The sequence below is a fragment of the Gymnogyps californianus genome, chromosome 3 (genome assembly GCF_018139145.2).
Source record: "Gymnogyps californianus isolate 813 chromosome 3, ASM1813914v2, whole genome shotgun sequence".
Classification (NCBI taxonomy): Eukaryota; Metazoa; Chordata; class Aves; order Accipitriformes; family Cathartidae; genus Gymnogyps; species Gymnogyps californianus.
The window spans coordinates 40,496,235-40,516,787 of NC_059473.1; the positions used below are offsets into that span (position 1 = coordinate 40,496,235).

The window sequence follows — 20,553 nt, forward strand, 5'->3', positions numbered from 1 at the left end:
AAAATGTAATGGAAGTTTATCCTGAATTATCTTTTTATTTCTGCTTTTATTGAGAAGTTGTTTAATGGAAATAGGAACATGAAGTGATTGGAAGGGACTCATAGCAAAAGTCTACTTTCTGATTGTTTGTGTTTAAGTTGAAATCTTTTTCAAACTTATTTTTAAAGAGATATCTAAGAAAATTAAAATAGCATTAAAACGCTGAGCCAAAACAGCTTGTGGAGAAAGTGAGTACTGGGAATCCAATTGGAACAGTTTTCTCTAAACCCAGTCCTGTTCCTGTAATGATCAACACTTTGGGGATGATTTTAGAAAATGAATTTATCTTACTCAGTAGTGAAACTCAATTTGACTTAAGTTGTTTTATATACAGAAGCTGATTTTATCTCAGTACTTTTGTAAGAATTTACTTGTTGCTATAAACCCCTTCTATTTTGATAGTCTTTTTTTTCCCCCCAACTGTTTTGCATTGTTAATCTGCCAGTTGAGCTGCGTAATTTTAAAAGATAGATTTTTCTCCTTTTTTTGCTTTGTTCAAATAAAAGGAAAATGGAAGACATACGAATGAGCAGAATATGTTTATGCTACAATGTCAATGATACAAACTGTTTTTTCAGTTGTTGTTGAACTGGAATTTTAAAAATGTGTGGTTGTTGGTGTGGTACTTCTCTGACAAATACCGGAATTGAAATAAGAGCCTGTATATGATGATACAAAATATGGTACTCTGAAGTTACTTGATACAAGTGTGATTTTTCCCTGGCAGTATTGTGAGGTTTCAAGAAACTCTAAAATAAATAAGCAGAGCAAGTATATTAATCAGGTTACTTTATGAGCTCCACCACTGGTTGGTTATGTAAGGACATTGTAGAGAAGCACTTTGAGGATAAAACCTAAAAATACAAGTTGAGGACCTTTCTGGAGTTCAGAAAAACCCACTAAAATCGATTGGCTTGCACTGTGCTAGGAGTGGGTGAGAAAGAAAAAGCTGTTACATTACTCTTGCTCTGTTGAAAAAGATTTTGTAATTATTTTACATTAGAAATAGAACGCTCAATTCTATACTGTGTTCAACATCATATTTAGTTAAGAAAATGTAGATACTCTTAATTGTTAAGCATGAGCTTTGAGTCTTTCCAAATCAACATGGCAAATCAGTCAAGATCTTATTCTGAGCTATTAAAATAAAAGGAGATATTTTGCAGGTGTATATATATATATATATTTTTATGGATTTATATAAATATATAAAAATACATGTAAGTATATAAATGCAGGTATTTTGTTTTTATGCTAATGGAGGTGGATATGGCTTATTGGAGTATTGTAACTGGAGAAATTGTAGTCATTCATTGTTTACTCTGTCCACTGTTGCTTTGAGATACTAAATTTGCCAGTAAAAAATCAATTGAATTTCCTCAGTTGAACAGTTAACTTCAAGGATGATAGGAATTGCTTTTGTGCAGTATTGGCCCACAATGTGTTTCTTTATGGAAAAATAACTCATGAAAATGACTTCTGACAGTATGTTTTTCTGTTTAATTAAAAAATAGTTTTGTTCCTATTACAAAGCCATTTGTCTGGTTGGTTAAAATATCCAGCTGTTCCTTCTGCACACACAGCCTTATCAGTTCTGAAGTATACAGAGTGTAAGACTGTGCTCTGAAATATAAACTTCAAACATAATAATAAGGTTAATGAACTTTCACTGAGTATGTTTATTAGAATGCTTACATGAATATTTTTGAGGTTTTGGTATTCTAAAATAACTCAGGAGGGATGTGCATCAAACAAATTTGATTTTCAAATAGATTTATTCTATGCTTGCTTCTGTTGCCGTTTATTATTAGTAGCATAGTCTTCAGCAGTAGGGTCACTTGATGAAATTGATAGTTGATATAAGTATTTGCATAATAAAAATATTTCACAGTATTCTTGACTGAGGTTTATGCACCATGAAACTGTAATTTTCTGGCTGCATTTCAGGGGTGTGTTTCTGTCAGCAATGAAAGAACTGATGTTCACATTCAGAGTGATGGAAACCAAAAAATCGTGTATTCCAGGTAGTTGCTGGGAGATAGTTTTGTGCATGTGCACACTATGCTCCTGTGCCACTAATTTTATAATTTTTACTGGAGATTAAGTACATCTCTGTACCTAATAGGTTATCACTTTACTAGTGTGATTAGAGATGGAATTATATATCTGTAAACTTAGAGTATTTCATGCAACAAACAGTAGCTCTGTCAGGTCAAATGGATCCAAATGGTCAAATGGAATTATTAGATCTCTGATACTGCTGACTAGTTAAACTAATTTGGTACTATGCAATGATAATAAAATGTTGTATGGCACACTGGAGCAGAGAAGGTCGTTGCCTTTAAATGAAAAATGTATAGTAGTTAACATTTGTGATCAGATGTATTTATTTTTGGCAGAAAAACCATGAGGGCATATGAAAGAGAGCAGCTTGTGCCAGGTTCTTCCTGTGATCATCTCAGCCCTGATGAGTTTTTATCTCTGTGCCTGAGTATGAGAAATTGAATAGTTTGGCAAACTCTGAAGACTTCAAAAGCCCATATACTTCTAAATAAAATATTTGTTTTAATTTTAGCTAGAATCAGGAAGCTTTTTGAAATTTCTCTGTTACTCATTTAAGAATTGTTTTAGCATATTTTTATTTGGGTTGTAGAAATATTCTTAAGTTGTCGGATGTTCTGCCCAGGGTCTTTCACCAAACAAAAACCATATGGGCATTAATTTAAAGGTAGGAATTTGGGTATGTCTTCAGGCTGGCAGCTTGAAGCAATCAGGTAGCCTCATGGCAAAGGAGATCCAGACCTTTTAGCAAAGCCTAGGTTTGCTCCTGCATGTAATATGGATGAAATAAGAAAGAAACCATACAGGAATTTGGGCTGAGATAGATATATATCCTTCTGATTTCTGATAACACCTCTGATTGTTCCTGAAGCAAATTAGGGAGTGCTAACAAATTTATTTGTTAGTACTGGGAAGGGAGTAGGGGCAAGTGGCAGTAGTGGTTAAAGCTGGGGTGTCTGACTTTGCTGCAGGTGCAGCACTTGTGAAGGCACCTATCTCAGTGTGGAGGCAGCAACTTTGAGCGTGAAGTCTGACAGCGGCAAGAAGCTGTTCCTTACCCTTCAGCTGCGACTACCTTTGCTTTACTTAAGACACAACAACAGCAGATGATGAAACCCCGTGATTGAAGCACTGGGTTCAGGCCTGACAAAATCTGCGATATAACTATAATCTTAAATGCATGTTTAAGTACTTTCGTGTATCAGATTTTAAGGGAACGGGCAGGAGGGAAATAAGAAAATACTAACATCTGGTTTTAGGCCATTGCTATTTGAGTCGTACTATTTTTGTACAATTATCTGCAGTGCAACAAAGCTTATAGAAATGACCCTCGTTAACTTGCTTTTGTGTCGTTGCCATGCGAAGTAGTAAAAAGATCAGAAAACTGCTAACCAGTCTGATCTTTTCATTGTGTTTTCAGTGATACTTTAAACTTTATGGGCAGACCTAGTGGTTGATTACCACCCCTTCCCCCAGCTGCTTGAATTTACAGGGAGGAAAATACACATAAGGGTGTCTGATTCTTAAACTTAAATTGTTGCTGTAGTCCTGGGGGTCATGGTTTCTCTCTGTCCATTGTATCAGCATTGTATCACTTGGAAAACAGAGTTTGTCCATGGGCAAAACCCCCACTGCAGCCTGCCTTCCTGTGGATTTGTGTTGTGTGTCTTTCCACCACTGAAATCCCAGCTCTTCCTCCTCCCCCTGCCTAGGACCACCACATGCAGTGTCCTAGCAGGGTTCGCAGGGTATTTCCAGCTCCTGGCCGTGCTGTGGCTGCTGGCTGGGCAGCAGGCTGCCTGCTTCTGGGCCGGGTATGGGGATGAACCAGTCCCTACATGAATGCTTACTGACTGGCTTGAAGCTCAACTCAAATTACTGTGTTTCCCTCAGTGGAAACTCTAGTTGGGGGGGGGGTGGGGATGGACAGGGATGTCTCTCTCCTATTCAGTAAACTAGATTAAGTAAGTCTGTGGGAAGTGTCTGTGTTCCTAGTCTTTTCTCTGTCGTGGTGCGTTTGCCCAGCCTTTCAAAATTTATTAGGGAAGGACATACAGACTGACAGATTCCATAATCTCATCAGCTCCTGTTTCCTTTGGTAACTGAGCTAATATCAGAAAAAGGACAGAAAATTACTGTTAGGAAAGGAAAATTGGTATTTTAAAGGACTTACATATTTTTAATTAAAATACTGTTGTTGAGCATCTAATGTTGAAAGACTGAACTAAGGTTTTGTGTTGTTAGTATCTCTGCATGATTTTTAGGGTCACCAAGCATTTGCTTTGATGGGAGCTTAAAAGATGTATAAATGAGGGAACATGCATTAACAGATAGGCATCAGAAAAATATAAAATTTTGAGACAAGCTTTGCTAGTGTCCTTTTAAAATGTTTTATAGTGCTATTTTGTACGTTAATTAATTTCAGTTTATGTGAAAATAGACTGTTTACTTGGAACGTCATTTAGTAAGTTAGCTAGTTTGTTAATACAAATACTTTTTTTTTTTTGAGAAGTCTGTGAATTGTGACATGTTCTTGGCACTTCCAGCTGAGCATGCTTGTGATGAAATACAAAGGTGTATTTCAGTGATGTGACCCCATTCTCTTCTCACAGTATAATTTATTTTTTCCACCATTCTATTTTGGCTAATCTGTCTCTCTTCTGTTTGATTCTTGAAAATACCAAGTTTGCAGTTTTGGTTCTCCAGGAAAGTTTAAGGTAGGTGAAAGTTTGATTTCTGGACATCAAATCATGAGCACTTAATTACCAATACTTAATTAACTTTCATAGTCAGAAGGAACTGTAACATTTGACACGGTTTTTGACATATGTCAGACTTGAATAATAAACTAAATGGAAATTGTTGAAATACAGCATATGATGACAATACAAGGCATTATTGAAATACCTGTTCTGTAGTTATTTTTATAATAAATTTTCAAAATACATAAGCTGTGAGAAAAGCAGAATTCATCTCATACATTGTAATTTATTAATAAAGAAGAGGCGTATATGTTGGGATGCCGCAGTGACTTTTTTTAATTGGACAACTTGGAATGTCATACTGAAGTTGAACCATAAGTAAGATTCACATAGTTGCTCCTTATGAATAAAACCTGAAATTGAACAACGGTGCTCACTCTTTACTATTTATATTATACATAAAGAATTAATGTGTTTTGGAGTTTTGAGATTATAATGTAGTTATCTCATTTATGTAAATGAATAATTCAGTGGGGGTGATGTATAGCTGCTCCTCTTATTCCTTTCACAGTTTATCTCAGAGTACTATTCAGCTGCAGTCTGTTGGTAGATGAGATTCTTATGGTAGTGTTAATTTTGAGTTCACTGGAAGGAAAATTGCCTTTAAATTAAAAGGAGAAGGAAGATCAGCTTGATGTTCTTAAGCATTGTATTTTTCATTTGGCAGATCGAGTGCATCAGTTACTTTGAAGTAGCTTCAGCCACTTCCTATACAACATCAAGACAAATGATTCCTGTCAGATTATCTTTGAGCAAATAACGTTACGTATTTTCTCTCATACTGAAGTATTTGTGTAGTTGTTCAGTAGGGGTGAGAAAGCTCAAGGTGTAGGATAGAGCCTGTCCATTCACCTCTGTGTGACCGTAACAATCAGGTACTGTACCTGCCCCTTTCCTTCCCCTGAGAGATGGGTGGCAGGTTTCCCAGGTCTTGAACTGTAGAAAAACAGTGGTGTTTCTCACACACTGCTCTTGATGGATGCCAAATGGAAATGCCATTCACTGGAGATAATAAAGACACTAAGAATTTGATATTGCTTTTGCTGTCATTTCTAACATCAAGCCTTGGAAATGTCCGGGGAGGATTCAGCTTGACAGATGGGTGTGAAATTGAATTTTTGTCTTGAACGTCAACTCTTAGAGTTGCTTTAAGTCACACTGAGTTTAGACTTTTATTTCTTTATTTGTACACACACATACATATCTATGTATATGTGTGTGTGTAATGCATAAACGCAGAAAATCTGTATTTCTGGTCCTTAGAGTAAATTGTCAGGTGCTGGAGGTGCAGTCTCCTGTCTGGTTCAAGTGTGTTCTGCCTGAATTTGCGCAGACTGCTAGAGGAGGAAAATTGTCCTGTACGGAAGCTTGGCAGTCGGGACCAAGCAGTGTGATTCTCTTGCAGACTGACAAGGCCTGTGCTCATCAAAAGCTCATCTTATTCCTTTTGGACAGAGGTTACTGGGTGTGCCTTGCAGTGCTCACATTACTCTTGGACATCCTGACTTCTCAGGTCAGAATTGGGGAAAAGCGGCTGGATACCGTTTCCTTGTGGCACCAAACATGAAATGCCGCTGGCTGTAGAGTGGCATCTTCATATTGTGATTGTCAGAGGTGTAGTTAATGTTGGGTGTTTTGTTCTTTGTCATTAAACCTCAGCTTCAGTCTCCCTTGGGACATATGGAGAAGCTTCTGAGTTCTTATTCAGGCTGTGTGTCCATCTAAGTGGCACACACTTAGGTTGTTTGTGCAATCTAAGTGCACATGCTCTGCAGCAGTTGCACCTTATTTGTCTTTCTAACAGTTTCGTTACAGCTGAAATTTGTGGAGATTTTACTTTCTGTTTTTAAATAAAATCTGACAATTAGTGAACAAAGGTGGCACCCCTCCAGAAAGATGATTGCCAAGTTTCTGTAGCATGGCCTGGCGTGTTGGTGAAATGGCTTACAGAATCGGTCTTGAATGGTTCTGTCCCCAGTCTCCTGAATGTGGTGTTGAAGTACCGTGTTCCTCTGCGTACACTTGCGCGCATCATTTATGTCATACTCTATGCTTCTGCTTTGTCTGAAAGGCTGTTAGGAAAGGATTTCTTACTGCATTTCTCTCTTTTTCTTCTGGAGGTGATGGTCGAGCTCTGTGTGCCAGTTCCTCATTTCTTGACAAGAATTATTTTAGAGGTTCTCCCATTAGAAATGGGAGTGTGTCTTGCAAGTATCCCAACAATTATATGAAGGTCAGAGAAAGAATTTACCTGGGGGAGGGAGAGGTGTGCCTTTGGTGGCAGATCAGGAGTCTGGAGTGGGATGTCCACAAGACTTTTAGCCACAGTTGGTTTGGTGTAGTTGGGGTAGAGCAGATTGAAAGGAGTGATCCCCAGTTCTGGCTGTCCTCCCAGCTGTGCTGGTGGAAATGATACTGTGGGGGAAGGAAGCAAAGTGTGTGGAAAGAATTAAGAAACCTTCCTGCTGCGCTCTGTTGAATTGTATGTGTGCGTCTTAATCTCAGCTACCGTTTCCTCTTTTCTATAGGCTGTAGGGGATGGTTGGTGTATGTGAGGGTATAGCTTGTATAAATACCAGCATAAGCTGTTGTGGAGAGCCACGTGGCTGCATGGTTTGTTTTTGCAGTCACTGGAGTTTCTGACTGCTTTTAATGTCCAGGATATGAAAGGTACTGCTGTAAGACACATGAATCCTAAAACACCAGTGGCATAAATTTGCATCGGGTTCCTCCCTTCTGGTTACAGCCTGGAGTTCTGTGTGTTTTACTTGTTTCACTTCCCCAGTCAGCTAAACTTCTGCCATAACTGGAATTTTCATCAGCTGACTTACTGGATGTTATTGATAAACATTTTTCTGTTAAGCCTAGCTACTGAGCATCGAATTGGAGCACCAACTTCCTCCCATCACCAGTGACCGATGAATTTTGTTTTAATGGTGCTTTTCATACCTGATTGAAATTATTATTGTAATTATTTGTTCCTTGAGAGTCATTTAGTACTGTGCTTCTCTTCCCAAAGTAAAGTTTTCGAAGTATTTTCATAACCTTTACTATTTCAGATAGATGGAGAGAACAAGGGGGTGATCTAAAGTTTTAGTGAGGCCTGTTCATTTCAGTGGACAAAAAAAAAAAGGGGGGGGGGACCATGAATAAACCAGTAATTAGCCAGTAAGTTTTTGAGGAAGAAACTTGTCAGCTAATGCATTCTCTTTTTCCTCTCCAGTTGCAGATCCATACGTTGTTATATATTATGATCTCACCCTGCCCTTCCTTTTGTTTTTCATTAACTACTTTGACCTAAATCACAGTTGTTAAAGACTGCAGAGTGAGTGTTTTCTCCTTCTCTGCATACAGTAGTTGTAGCATGAAAGGTCTCTGGTTTACTTTATAGCAAGAGTGGTTTGTTCTACTGGAGAGGTATATTGCACCATTGGAAAGACATTGTTTCTTGTCCTTGACTTGAGAAATAAGAAAATTTTTCTTAAGCTTGTATTTTCATATGAAAAGTTTTAATTCTTGTGAAATGGCATTTTTTGTTTCTGATCTGGAAAAATGATCCCAATCGGGGAAGCAGTAAAATTGTTATAATAACCTGTTATCTAATGGATTTTTTTCATACTGAATTTATCTGAAGTTTACTTCAGTTGCTGAGAACTGTGAAAGTGTCTTTTAAAAGGATGTGCAGTGGCAGTCACTTGGCCTTGAGCAGAGTACGTTACTTGGCTTCATGTAAAAAAAAATTCTTTTTTTTTGACTTTTTGAGTGTTCTTCTCTGAGACAGAAAAATGAGAAAAATGGCAGTGTGGGATGTTCCACTGGAGTAATTCTGTGCTTAGGAATTGTGTGGCTGCTTTGCTGGGGAGATGTACAACTTTGGAAGTCTGTTTTAATAGTGCAGAATTGATTGGGATAGCCAGGATGCATACAAAAATAATTTTCATAAAAGTGCAGGAATTTGTACAATAAAACAGAATACTTTGTTTTTAAACACTGGCTGTAACTGGATTTTTACCTGGAAGATTCTTCTGATGTTAAGTTTATATATGTTAGCTCCTTAAGCATTTATCCTACAATGCCCAAAACCTTTACTTCAAATACCCCTCTGCTGTTGTATGTTTTCCATTCAGGAAAATGTAAGGGAAAACTGAATTTAGTTTTGTAAAAGTATTAATCAGATTTATTGTACTGTTTTAAATATATGCAAGTGATAGATTTATTGTTGCTTAATAATTGCTTGGACTGTTACTGAAGGTTTGGATCAGGTAAAATAGAGCTCTTAGTGTGTACTCAAAAGGACAAATAAACTGTTGCAGGGAGAAAAAGAGTCAAATTGTTGAATGAAGGGTAATGCTGAAGGACTTGTACGTGTATCCTGGGAGGGATGGCAGCAGAATCTGGTCCTGTGTCCAAAGAACCACCCAGCGTTCTGGTGTGGTTCTCATATTGCAAAGTACAGTGAAGGTGTCTTTCTCCAGCTAACATGGCTTTCACGTTACCAGCTGTCAGTGTAATATGTCCTGTGTGAGAGGGAAAACATGAAAAGAACTGGGTGGCAGTTTTCAACCTGGATTTGGAAACAATGGGAGTTTGTGTGTGCGTTTGTAATGGTGATTAAAAAATGGAGAGAGGTTCTGTGTGAGTGTATGCACCTACACATGCTTTTGTTTAGGTTTTTTTTGCTGTTGTCTTGCTGTTTAAGTGCCCCATTTATGCACTTTACCACGTTTTAATCTTTTATACCTCATCCCAAACTGTAAAGTATTAGGAATTAATAATTTTCTGGATAGAAATCTACTGTGAAGAGCATCTTGTTGAAAGCCACCTTTCTCTGGCTGGTTGTGCAGCACTACATACTTACACAGTCTAGTCCTCACAGGGCAGGCTAGCTTTTTTGGTTTTTGGATGGCTCTATTTGTGTATTGTGTAGTCTCCTTTGGTTAGCACTGAGATCCAGAGCTGCTTCTAACATTCACCAGTTCATGCAGATCTCTCCAAGCTGTAAAAAAAGAAAAAAAGTCTCGTGTATCGAACATAGTAAAATAACAAAGATTCTTACTATTGTTAAAAATTATCATCACAAAGAAGAGTTTCTGCAATGTACATCGTGTATTGTAAATTGTGTCTAGTGCATTGAACTTGGTGAGGGGAGGGGGTTTAACAGCAGTTCTCCTTCCTTTGCTGTGGGGTAAATGAACAAATTAATTGTTCGGTGTTAGTGTTCTGAAGTTGAGGAGAGAGATAACATAAAACCAGTGAAAACCGCATGCAAGCTCTGATAGTATCAGTGAGCCATAATGTAACCTGTTATATAGAAAGGGAAATACATACACTGTCTTCAGGGTGTGTATTTTAAATTGCATATGAGGAGAAAACACCAAAGGGCTCCAAGGTACAACCCAAAACATTGTCACCCCCCTGCCCCCCATTTGCAATATCGTACATACTAAACGGCTGTATCGTTTTGGACTGGCACCATGCAGTGTGATATTCCATACTGAATATGCCTTCCAGTTAAAATCTTTGGCCTATAGGCGGCTGTTCTGGAGGAGAAGGTGGATAGCAAGGCTGGTTCAAAAGAGGGGCAAGGAAGTCCTGCCTGTGAGCAGTGAGCAAATACTAGTGATTTGCTGTTGGGAAATACCGCACTGTACTGTGAAAGCAGTAGGCAGGATTAGATCCAGCAACTCACTTAAGTATGAACTGGCCTTTTTTTGAATATAAAATTTATTTTCACATTCACATAGTTTCTTCTAAAGGTAAGTTCAGATGTAGGCCTTAACCCTGCAAAAAAAATGCATTGTGCTTACTGTGCTCTCTGTGTAGTCCTTTTTGCCTTAGCTGTTTATACCACCCAGTTGTGGTGAAGTACCTAGAGGTGTCTTTGCCTGACATCTATGTGGGTAATTAGAATGGCCTGAAGAGTTTCTAGGTAATTATCTTTATGCAGCTCAATTTATCTGCAAGTCATGTGAGAGTGATACTTGGAATTTAGCCGTGTTGTGCTATTAGGTACATTGTGAACTAGTATTTTTGGGATTGACTCTAATGGCTTCTGTCTCTTACTAGAAGTTAGAGACTCAGCTGCCTCTCCACAGACCTACTCGTTTGATCTGGGGTGCAGGGAAAAAGAACAACTTACTTGTTTTCCTGGTAGTAGTTTGGCTGCTTTCAGCTATAGTAATTTCATTTTGTTTCTTCGTCCCTTTCAGCTTGTACCTCCTTTTAAACCTCAAGTGACATCTGAGACAGACACCAGGTATTTTGATGAAGAATTTACAGCTCAGACTATTACAATAACGCCGCCTGAAAAATGTAAGTCAGAAATTATGCGTAAGCATAACTTAAAAATAATCAGTTTATAATAAAGCACTGTGTAAAGTTTTTTCTGTTTGAATGGAAAAGCTATTCTCACTGTTAGTAATAAAAATCTTCATATGGAAGTGTGTGAGAGTAACTCTGAATGACAGTGTTCTTTTAAAGAAGGAGTAATTACAAAGCTTAGAATATTAGATCACTCTGGGTTGGGTTTTGGGGGCATTTTTGGTGTGTGTTTTGTTTTTGTTTGTTTGGGGTTTTTGTTTTGCTTTGTTTTGTTTTCTTTTTAAATAAGAGAAAACACCAGCTTCAAATGTTTGCTGGTTGGCAGTCAAGGTCCCAGTTCAGCAAAGTATTTGGAACATGGACCCTGCTTTAGGCATGTGGACACTGCTAGTGGCTTCAGTGGGTTGTCTAGGTTTAGTGAGTTAGGCATATTTTAAAATACTCTGAGGACCAAGGAAAAAAAAAAAAAAGCTGCCAGAGACAAGTGGATATCTCTTGTGTAGATATCAATTACTTGAAAATTAAATTTCCTATCAAGTCCTGTGCTTCAGCAGAGCTCTTAAAGAAGTTATTAATATAGATGTAACCGCTGCACTGGGCCTTGCACAGAGTTTCTTTGTTGGAGTGAATGTAACTTCACCACAGTTTGTATTTTTGTCATCTTCCGCTACACACACAAGAATCATCATCTGATCGGCCGAGCTAGGGCTTAACAGAGTTACTTACCAAGCCAGAGCAGTTAAAATCTTGCTGCTGAGTTCTTGAATGAATTTCCTTTAAGTGAGATTTTTATTTTTCTTTTTTTAAATTGGAGGATGGGGAAGGAGGATCAGAAAGGTAGACAATAAAGGCTATAGTTAAGGTTGATTACCCTTTCATAGAGCTAGCTCATTTTGTGGTGTTTTAGGATTTCCAGGTTTAGCTGCAGTTTTCTTTTCGTATATAGATCTGGAATATTTTCTGGATTTTGCATTTTTAGTGTTTGAACACAGTCATTTAAGTGATTTTAAGTCTTCCTGCTGTGAAAAAAATAACTCTTTCTTCTCCCATCTATCTTGATAAGAATTTGTTCATATTTGTAATTTGAACAAATTTTGCTAAAATTTGGATTAACTTGGAGTGAGTTGATTCAATGTCATGAAGTCCTGATCTCTTGAAACTCCATATATGCAATGAGAATGGCTATTTATCCATCGAAAGTTGAAGCAATACAAAATACATGTATGCTACCAAGACTTCAGCTTTAAATTTATTGCATTCAGAGCAGGTGATCAGTACCAATGCAGGGAAATGACCTACCTGCCTAAAGTACCCGTCTTGGCCTCTGGTAATGGTCTGGCGGCTGCAGCATGAAACATAGCACGGGCTGCAACCCCACCCCGATCATAAGAATAATAAAACGGGGGGGTGATGACCGGCAGCAGTGCAGAGATCAACTGCGGCGTTGCTGATGCGGGAAGCCCTCCCAGAGAGCTGGCAGGGCTGCCTCACCTGAGGCTGCGGTAAGTAGCATCACCAGCAGCACAAAGGTGAATTTACTCTCGTGCCAGGTAGATCTGGAAAACTGCTGCCATTTTTAGTGAACTGCAGTGGTTCAGGGACCACATGGGGTTTTCCCTTTTCTGGGTATTGCAACAGGAAATGATTTTTAATTATTTTTCTTTTAAAATCTACAAGTAATTGTGTTATCTACACTATGGCGTCACCTGTGCCTGACGTGATTATGCAAAAGGCGGTTAAAACGTGTTTTAGAGATGGAGGCTTCGTAACTGTGTATCAGAAAGTTACTGCTGAACTAAAGATCTTTTATAGTTCAAGAAATAATTTTCATAACATTTAGGCCAGTTATTCAGATATCAAAGTTTTATAAATCATGCTAAGTGAATATTGAAACTATATCTTGTATCTATAGTAATCAAACTGATAGCAAACCAAACAAGCTCTGTACATGAACCTAATTTAAATTGACGGCGTAAAAGGGAGATTGTATTTGAAGTTACAGAACTGAGAGGCACTGTTGAAGTCAAGCAGCCTAATCATAGCAATTGCTCAAACCTGCATTAACTCTAGTTTTTTATATGTAGAATATATGAAGATACAAAAGATACATAATTCTGAAAGGTTGCATATAAATACATCATTAGAATAACAGTTTCAGTAGGAGTCTTTAAGGATAAGCACTGTCAAAAAACCCATGTGAGACTGTAGATCCAAATTCTCAGAGTCAGGCAACATCTGGTGCCTGGTTTCCATTGGCACTGCAGGAAATATGTAAATAAAAATATTTATGAATTTGGCTTAGTCTGTGTTTCCTGTGATCCCAGTAAATACACTAAAAATAAATAGTTTACTAAAAAATAATATGTAAGAATTGAAACACGTAGAACCTGCATGAATTATTAATTTTGTAGCTGTTTTTCCTTTTAACTCCCTTCGAAATGGAGGAATATTTAAATATATCTACAGTAAGTTTATAATTTCCTGAACTCAGCTTAAGAAACAATGACAACTGGCCACTTCAATCAGCAATCGGCTTCTGTGCTACCAGAAGCTAGGTGTGCTGGCATGTTTTGATTAGCCTAGAACAGGTAGTAATGCTTGAAGTTCTCAGGTGATAGTCATAATAAAACAAACAAACCAACCAACCCACCCTGAAATAAATGGTGACTTATTGAAAGGATATCCTTTCAGTGAGCATCGTTCTACTGTATGAGCATAAGCTTACATGAGTAAAGTCTTACTTTAACTTGAGCCTTTAACTTCAGCATTGAACCCTGAAAGATGTACTGCATATCAGGTGGATAATACAATTTTCTTGCAAATATAATGACATTTTGAACTTCTCCCTTAATACAGATGATGAGGATGGTATGGACTGCATGGACAATGAGAGGCGGCCGCATTTCCCCCAGTTTTCCTACTCTGCAAGTGGACGAGAATAACTGTTTTGTTCTGCTGCTTCACTGTCATCTTAGGTTTATCACTGAAAACGATTCCTGAACATCACCACCAGTACTAGATACTATTTAAGATAGCAGGGGCACTTTCAGAGACCATTCCAAATTGAACAAGTTTCTTTCGCAAACCTACCTAAAATCCATTTTGGTTTTGCATGAAATATGAGATTTTCTCTACTACGCTCTCCTGCTGTCGCTCCTGCACACAGTCTCGGTATAATAGCAACGTCAAGAACTTACTAACAGTTTCTTTGAAGGTAGATGACTTGACTTCAGCATTGTACACTTTGTGCACAAGTAGTCATCTATTTTTCCTCACAGTGGAGGCTAGACAAAAAACGTGTTGGTCCAGCTTATCTTCTACCAGAAGATGAATCAAAATTGTAATTAGTCTAAAAAGACTAGTCTATAACATTTTCTTGCATCTGTTTGTGCTGGTTAGAAGGAGGAAACATAGGGGTGGTGATGTACATATGCAAGGTTTTTGTTAGGCATATCATTACTTGAAGCAGGTCTCTGTCATTAACATCTGGCTGGAATTTGTTTGGGAAACATTTGAGAGAAGGACTTAAACTGTTGATATATATAAATATATATATATATTATTTTTTAATTACTGTTGGATACTACAGAAGAAGCAGAAGGGCTGGGCTCACCCAGCCTGCCACTTAGAACTTCCAGGTTCATGTGCAATCATGGAGAATCGAACATTATACATGCAAGAAATGAAGGCATAAAAGCAGCAGTTGAAGTTGTTTAAGGGGTCTTATAGTTTGCACCAGATAACATCTTTCTCATGCTTTTCTTTTTCTTTCATGATATACATCACCTCTGATGGCTGAAGAATGTAGACAGGCATAATGGTATTGCTTTTCACCAAAATGTGTGCACCAAGGTAAACAGGTGTTTGCCTTACTCGTTTTTATTTTGAGTTTGTGAATTAGCGTTTTCTCCAGGTGGTTAACTCTGAATATTCTTTTTTTTTTTTTCTTCTTTTTTTTTTTGGTTATACTGCGGTAGTATTTATTTTTAGAGATAAGGATTGTATGTGTCATGTTTGCAAATGCTGCTACATCTTAGAACAGGCTTATAGCAGTTAATTTTGTAATATATGGAAGGACTGTACAAGCTGAAGGGAATAATGCACTTTTCTCCCATGTGGAAATTTTAACAAGGCTCTGAAATTGTACATACTGCTTAGAATCAGATTTTTGTGAATGAAATACTGTCTTTTAATTGTTTGGCAATGGAGGTGAGGAATTCCAACTTCATGTGCCAGAGGGTTAAAAACAGACAAAAAAGCTACATCTTGTGCTGCATTGAGGATAAACGTAATGTAAGAGCCTGACAGCACAATGGAAAATTTCTGTTCTATATGAAGGAATTGCATTTGAACAACGAGACCACAGTGATTACAAGAAAAGCACTTTATTTTAATAATTAAAATAGTAAATTTCTGGGATCAGCCATTCTCAAGGAAGGTTTGCCCTCAACCAAAAGAGTCCCGAAACCCAGCATGTGACATGTAACCGTGGTACCTGATTGACTGAATTTAAAACATCACGAGAAACGCTCCACTGATAGGAAAACGTCTTTCCATTTCCGAAGATCTGTATCTAAGAGAACATGTGCATAAACTTTAGCTTTGATCTTCAGCAATGATAATCTTAATAATAAACCCTTTGGTGCTAGGAGTCAGGCCATTACGCAGTGCAGTGATAGCGTGCACGTGCCCTTGCTAACGACACCTGAACACCCTGACTCCATGGGATTATCATTTGAAGTATCTCTGCGTTCGGATCTTGTTAGCTCCCACGAAGACTGTGATATCGCAGAGTATTACTGGTTGCGTTGTGTGAGTGAGTAGATGAGTCTGACAGGAGAGATGTTCCTACGCAGATGCCTTAGCCTCTTGATGTGGAAAGTTGAGTGCCCCAGCATGAAGCCCACTGCTGGCAGTGCATGTGCTGGGGCGGTCAAGGGGTAGACGGGCATTTTAGCAAGGCAGCTAAAGACGCAGACTAATTTAGACAATTTTTCATGTTTCGTGTTTTATCTTTAGTAACGGATGGATAATCAGTCAGAAATATATCATGATGTATATTCTAACTACCTAGGATCTCATTCTGTCACCTTGTAACACTAAACGCGTGTAGAGATTATCCCTCTACGGAGAGAGAGGGGCACAGCAAAAGCGTTGCAGGTCTGTTCTGCACCGGTAGTGTAGAGGTGTCTACACTGACACAGTGAGTGAATGACTGAAATAACCGCATACTTAATAGACGGGCATTAATTAGTTCTCTGCAAAGGCCTCGTACTTACGGACTAAAACTATGGTGATTCAAAATCTGTGTTATATGCGTGTGTTTTTTCCCCTATGTTTTCAGCTTGTAATAGCAATAAGTTTCTTGACACCGGGCACCTCTAGCTAATGACCAACTGGCGCCGTGCCTCTGGCCAGCCGTTCCTCGCGTGCAGAAGAAACCCTGTGGTTAGCTCACCATCGCGTAGCTAGTTAGAATGCAGTTTGCAGTAAATATCTGTCGGTGAATTATTTGAAAACCTTTTAAGACTTCACTTTGCATTGTATTGTCTGCCTTCCAAAACATCAATTTATGCTACAGAGAGAGTCAGCGGCCACTTCGTGCTGCCCGGGGTTGGGGGATTCTCTCTCTTACCAGTGTTAGAAACGGATGAAAGACAAATGGGCGAGCGGTGCTGAGAGAAACTTGTGAAGCTCTTCTTTGGCTCTTGGCAGTTGTGGCTGGATTTGGACAGGAGGTGGTGGCTGGTTACCTTGGCGAGCCTTTCGAGCACAGTACATTTCAGACTTTGACTCCAGCTTGTACTGACTTCCATGACGTACAGTATGCCCTCTTATACTGCAGCCGTCTCGGAGGAAATAGGTCGTTTCTGTTTGGATTTTGGCAGTTTTGCACACAGCTTCGCTTTCCACACTAATCCATCTTCCAGTACATTCCTGTTGCTTAAAGAACATTTATTCCAGTATTGTTTTACATTTTTTTTCCATCTTTACTTGCGGCTTCTCAAAGCTGACTGTTCTTGCAGGGGCCATGTGCTTCTCCTAGAGTACAAAAGTAAGGTCTTTCCTTACTAACTGCAGGGTCTATATATTACACCTCAATGTACACACTTTGCTGCTACTGTTTGTACTGTCTACAGTAGAATTTCCTTATCTTGCTCCTGGTAGTGCATTACAGGCAAGCATGAAATGTAAAGTATTTATTTAAATAAAAACCTCTAAATTGGTAATTGAATTACCTCCCTGTAGCTTTAGAGTTTGTGACATTTCTTGACCTTGCTAGTTCTTTCATTAGATCCATGCAAGATCTAGTCATATGGTTAAGGATATTAAGCAGACACGACTATGAACCCAAGAAACCGTATTACTGTTGGTCATACTTAAACTGTTTATTTCCTTAAGTATATGACCCACAAGGATGTGAAATAACTACAAGAAACTGTTTTTGTACACTGTACATCCTTAGTATTTTTACACGTATATGATAGGGATGCACATTATTTTCCTTCGTACAGACAGCTTAAATAAAGCACTATGTCAATCTGCTACTTCTGTGTTTTTTAATGCTAATTTGTTCTGGAGGTCTGTAAATATATATATATGTTCAAGCTTGCCACAAAGGACGTATTTTTTTATATCTGCACATTACTATTAAATATCTTAGAGGATAAAATTCCTAAGTTGTTCTGTGTCAGAGAAAGAAAAACTGAAATGAGAAGGCTATATTGCAGATTACAAAAGATTTCTCAAGTTTTGGGTTAAATATTTACTTCATATTTTAAAGTAATTTTATATAGGTTAGATGTTTCAATCCTGAAATGCACAAAGAATTTACTTAATTTCTTCTTACAAGAAAATGTACATCGTTATTTTTTTATCACTGTGTATATAATGATCTGTGCATGTTTAGTTACAAGTTTTATTTGCTGTGAAGTCCTAGTGATAACTGTAACTCGCTGTGACGTATTTCAAATACTGGGTGATCAGTTTCAGCTTGTAAATTATTAAGTTACAGTATTGTCAAAAAAAAAAAAGTTTTTTATGAGCAAGCGAGATGTATCTGTGCTTTGGACCGAGGCTATTTCCATACAGGTGGTTCACGTTAACTCTACGAGGTGTATGTCACTTGCAAAAGTAAATTTGGGTTACGCTTTTCAAGGAATGATTACACAGGGCTACGGTCCTGTCAGAACACCCATGATTTAAGTGATTTGTCTACTAATGAAATTCATAGCCTCCCATCCCATAGCTAGGTAACGGGTTAGGGTAAGGAGAGGAAAAAATGGGAAGGTGGGATTTGCAGGGCACCTCGCAGTGGGACTCTTTGAAGCCCGCAAGCTGGTCCAGGGCTGTTTGAACCAGCCGATCAGGAGGGCTGAGTGTCCCTAAAGCAGTCCGTCATCTGGGTTTTAGCCCAGTTCTCAGACATGAACGCTTCCCTGGAATAGAGGTGCTTCATCCAGGTCTCAGGTTTTTTCCTTTTTTTTTTCCTTCTTTTTTTTTTTCTCCCCCACCTTGTAATAGGAAAGAGCATGAGCCAGCCAGCCAGCCGTTAGTTCAGTGACACTAGGAGATCGGTGACAGTACCTAGGAGATCGGTGACACTAGGAGATCAGTGACCAGGACTCAGCGGCAGGGCTGCCTGGTCAGGCTGCATCCCGTGTCACGGGCTCAGCCTCTGGCTGCGGGCGGGGGATTTCCTGCATTTGGTCGCCTGGTCTGACGCTTATAAACTGTAAAACTAAGCATTTTGTGCCTAAGTAGAAGCAGGGGCAGGGGGCGGGGGGGGGGAACATGAGACAGGTAGACCTGGTGCTGTCTGTGCTTAATGACTAATTAATTGCTACAAAGTAGAGTAGCTGCTGCAGGGAAATGGATTCCTTCTGGACTCCCAGCAACATAATGAATTGAGCCTACACCTGGGATGAATATGAAAATCTCCTTCCAGCTGCATATACTTGCAGCCCAGGATGCTTTGGTGACATCAAACAAACAGGGCTGTGCACGCGGGTGGCTGGCAGCGGTGCTCTGCACGCAGCCGCCAGAAGCCACCGGGTAGGTGAGGCAGGTCCAGAAAGGTTGAGGGTCCAGCTCTGCCTTGGGCCGGGGCACGGCAGCTCCAGGATCTCAGTGAAGCCTAAGTGTTGGGACTAGGTGCCCGAGTTCCTTTGCACGCGTAGCCTATAGGCACTTTCTCCTATTTAAAACCAGATTTATGTTGTGGAATCATAAAAAATAAATGTAAAAAAAAAAAGTTTGCATATTCCTACATTTATAAATGTATATTCTTACCTGTGTAACCATCTATAAAGTAGTGACACTTAAAAAATTGTCAGCCTGATTACTGTGGAAAACCCAGAGTTTGACTGGAGATGACTTTTCTTGATCAGGCTTTCTTGTCCCTAAAGACCTGAGGCCATTTTAAACATGTTTATTGTCATATTGGTGAAGCAGTTGAGGGAGGCGATCAGATGTGTTTGGCAGTTTAATAGGGCAGGAAATTGAAATAGGGAGGAAAAAACACTTTGATGTTAGGGCTGTACCACTAATAATTCTTAAAATGCAAGGGAAGGAAAGATTGTGTCCCACAGCAAATGGTAACTTACTGCATGTGCTGTTACTCCTATTTTTTGTTACATTTTATGTGTTCATGCTGGCCGAGGTAGCTTTAGTAATGGGAACTGTTCTTTGTGCTTTTTTCCCCCTTTACTAGTGTAATTCTACAACTACACCGAAGATAATAGACATCATAAAAAAGTGTCTATGTACTTAGTTTATCCTACACTAGTTAGCAAAAGATTCAGATAAATTCTTTCTGAAACAGTCTGCTATTTGGAAAGTAACTTTTAAAAACACCAGTGCACAGTTAACCAGAAAAAATCCCTCCCAATATATGCTCCAAATGTTTTGAGTTCAATAATTTGAAGCCAAGTTCAGCTGGTGCCCATCCCTGAGACTGCTAAATATTTGCTGGTGGAAGTGTCTAGCATCGCCACTTCAGTGTTGAGAGCTGGGTACCTCGCTTAAAGGCTAATCTGTGCGTACTAAGGGTTCCTTTCTCTTACAGGCTTTATCCAGTGAACGTTTTGAAGGGAAGCCTGCCCTATGGAAATTCTTCCACATTATATGGAATATTTCTCAATCATTCTTATGCTTTTCTGATGGATAAGTAGTTGCTGGGACTCTCACTTCTGTATTAAAAAGTGACAAATACCTTGTAAAAATAAAGTTCCCAGGTAGATTGTGGTAATGAGTTTATAAACAGGAGTGCAGTGTGCTTGTGCAGGACTTAGAAACAGTCCCTGTCTCCCTCCTCCCCATGCACACGCTTTCCCTTGAGTTCAGAAGGAGAGAACGAGGAAAATAAGAA

At 38.8% G+C, this 20,553-nt stretch overlaps 1 protein-coding gene across 1 annotated transcript in view; it reads left to right on the top strand.

Annotated features, from left to right (window-relative positions):
- Window positions 1-14,125, top strand: part of AKT3 (AKT serine/threonine kinase 3) — a 154,565-nt gene extending 140,440 nt beyond the window's left edge. The window contains exons 13-14 of the mRNA XM_050894208.1: window positions 11,072-11,174; window positions 14,040-14,125. Of these exons, the coding sequence (XP_050750165.1) occupies window positions 11,072-11,174; window positions 14,040-14,125 (189 nt within the window). The remainder of the gene's footprint in view (window positions 1-11,071; window positions 11,175-14,039) is intronic.
- The last annotated feature ends 6,428 nt before the right edge of the window (window positions 14,126-20,553 follow it).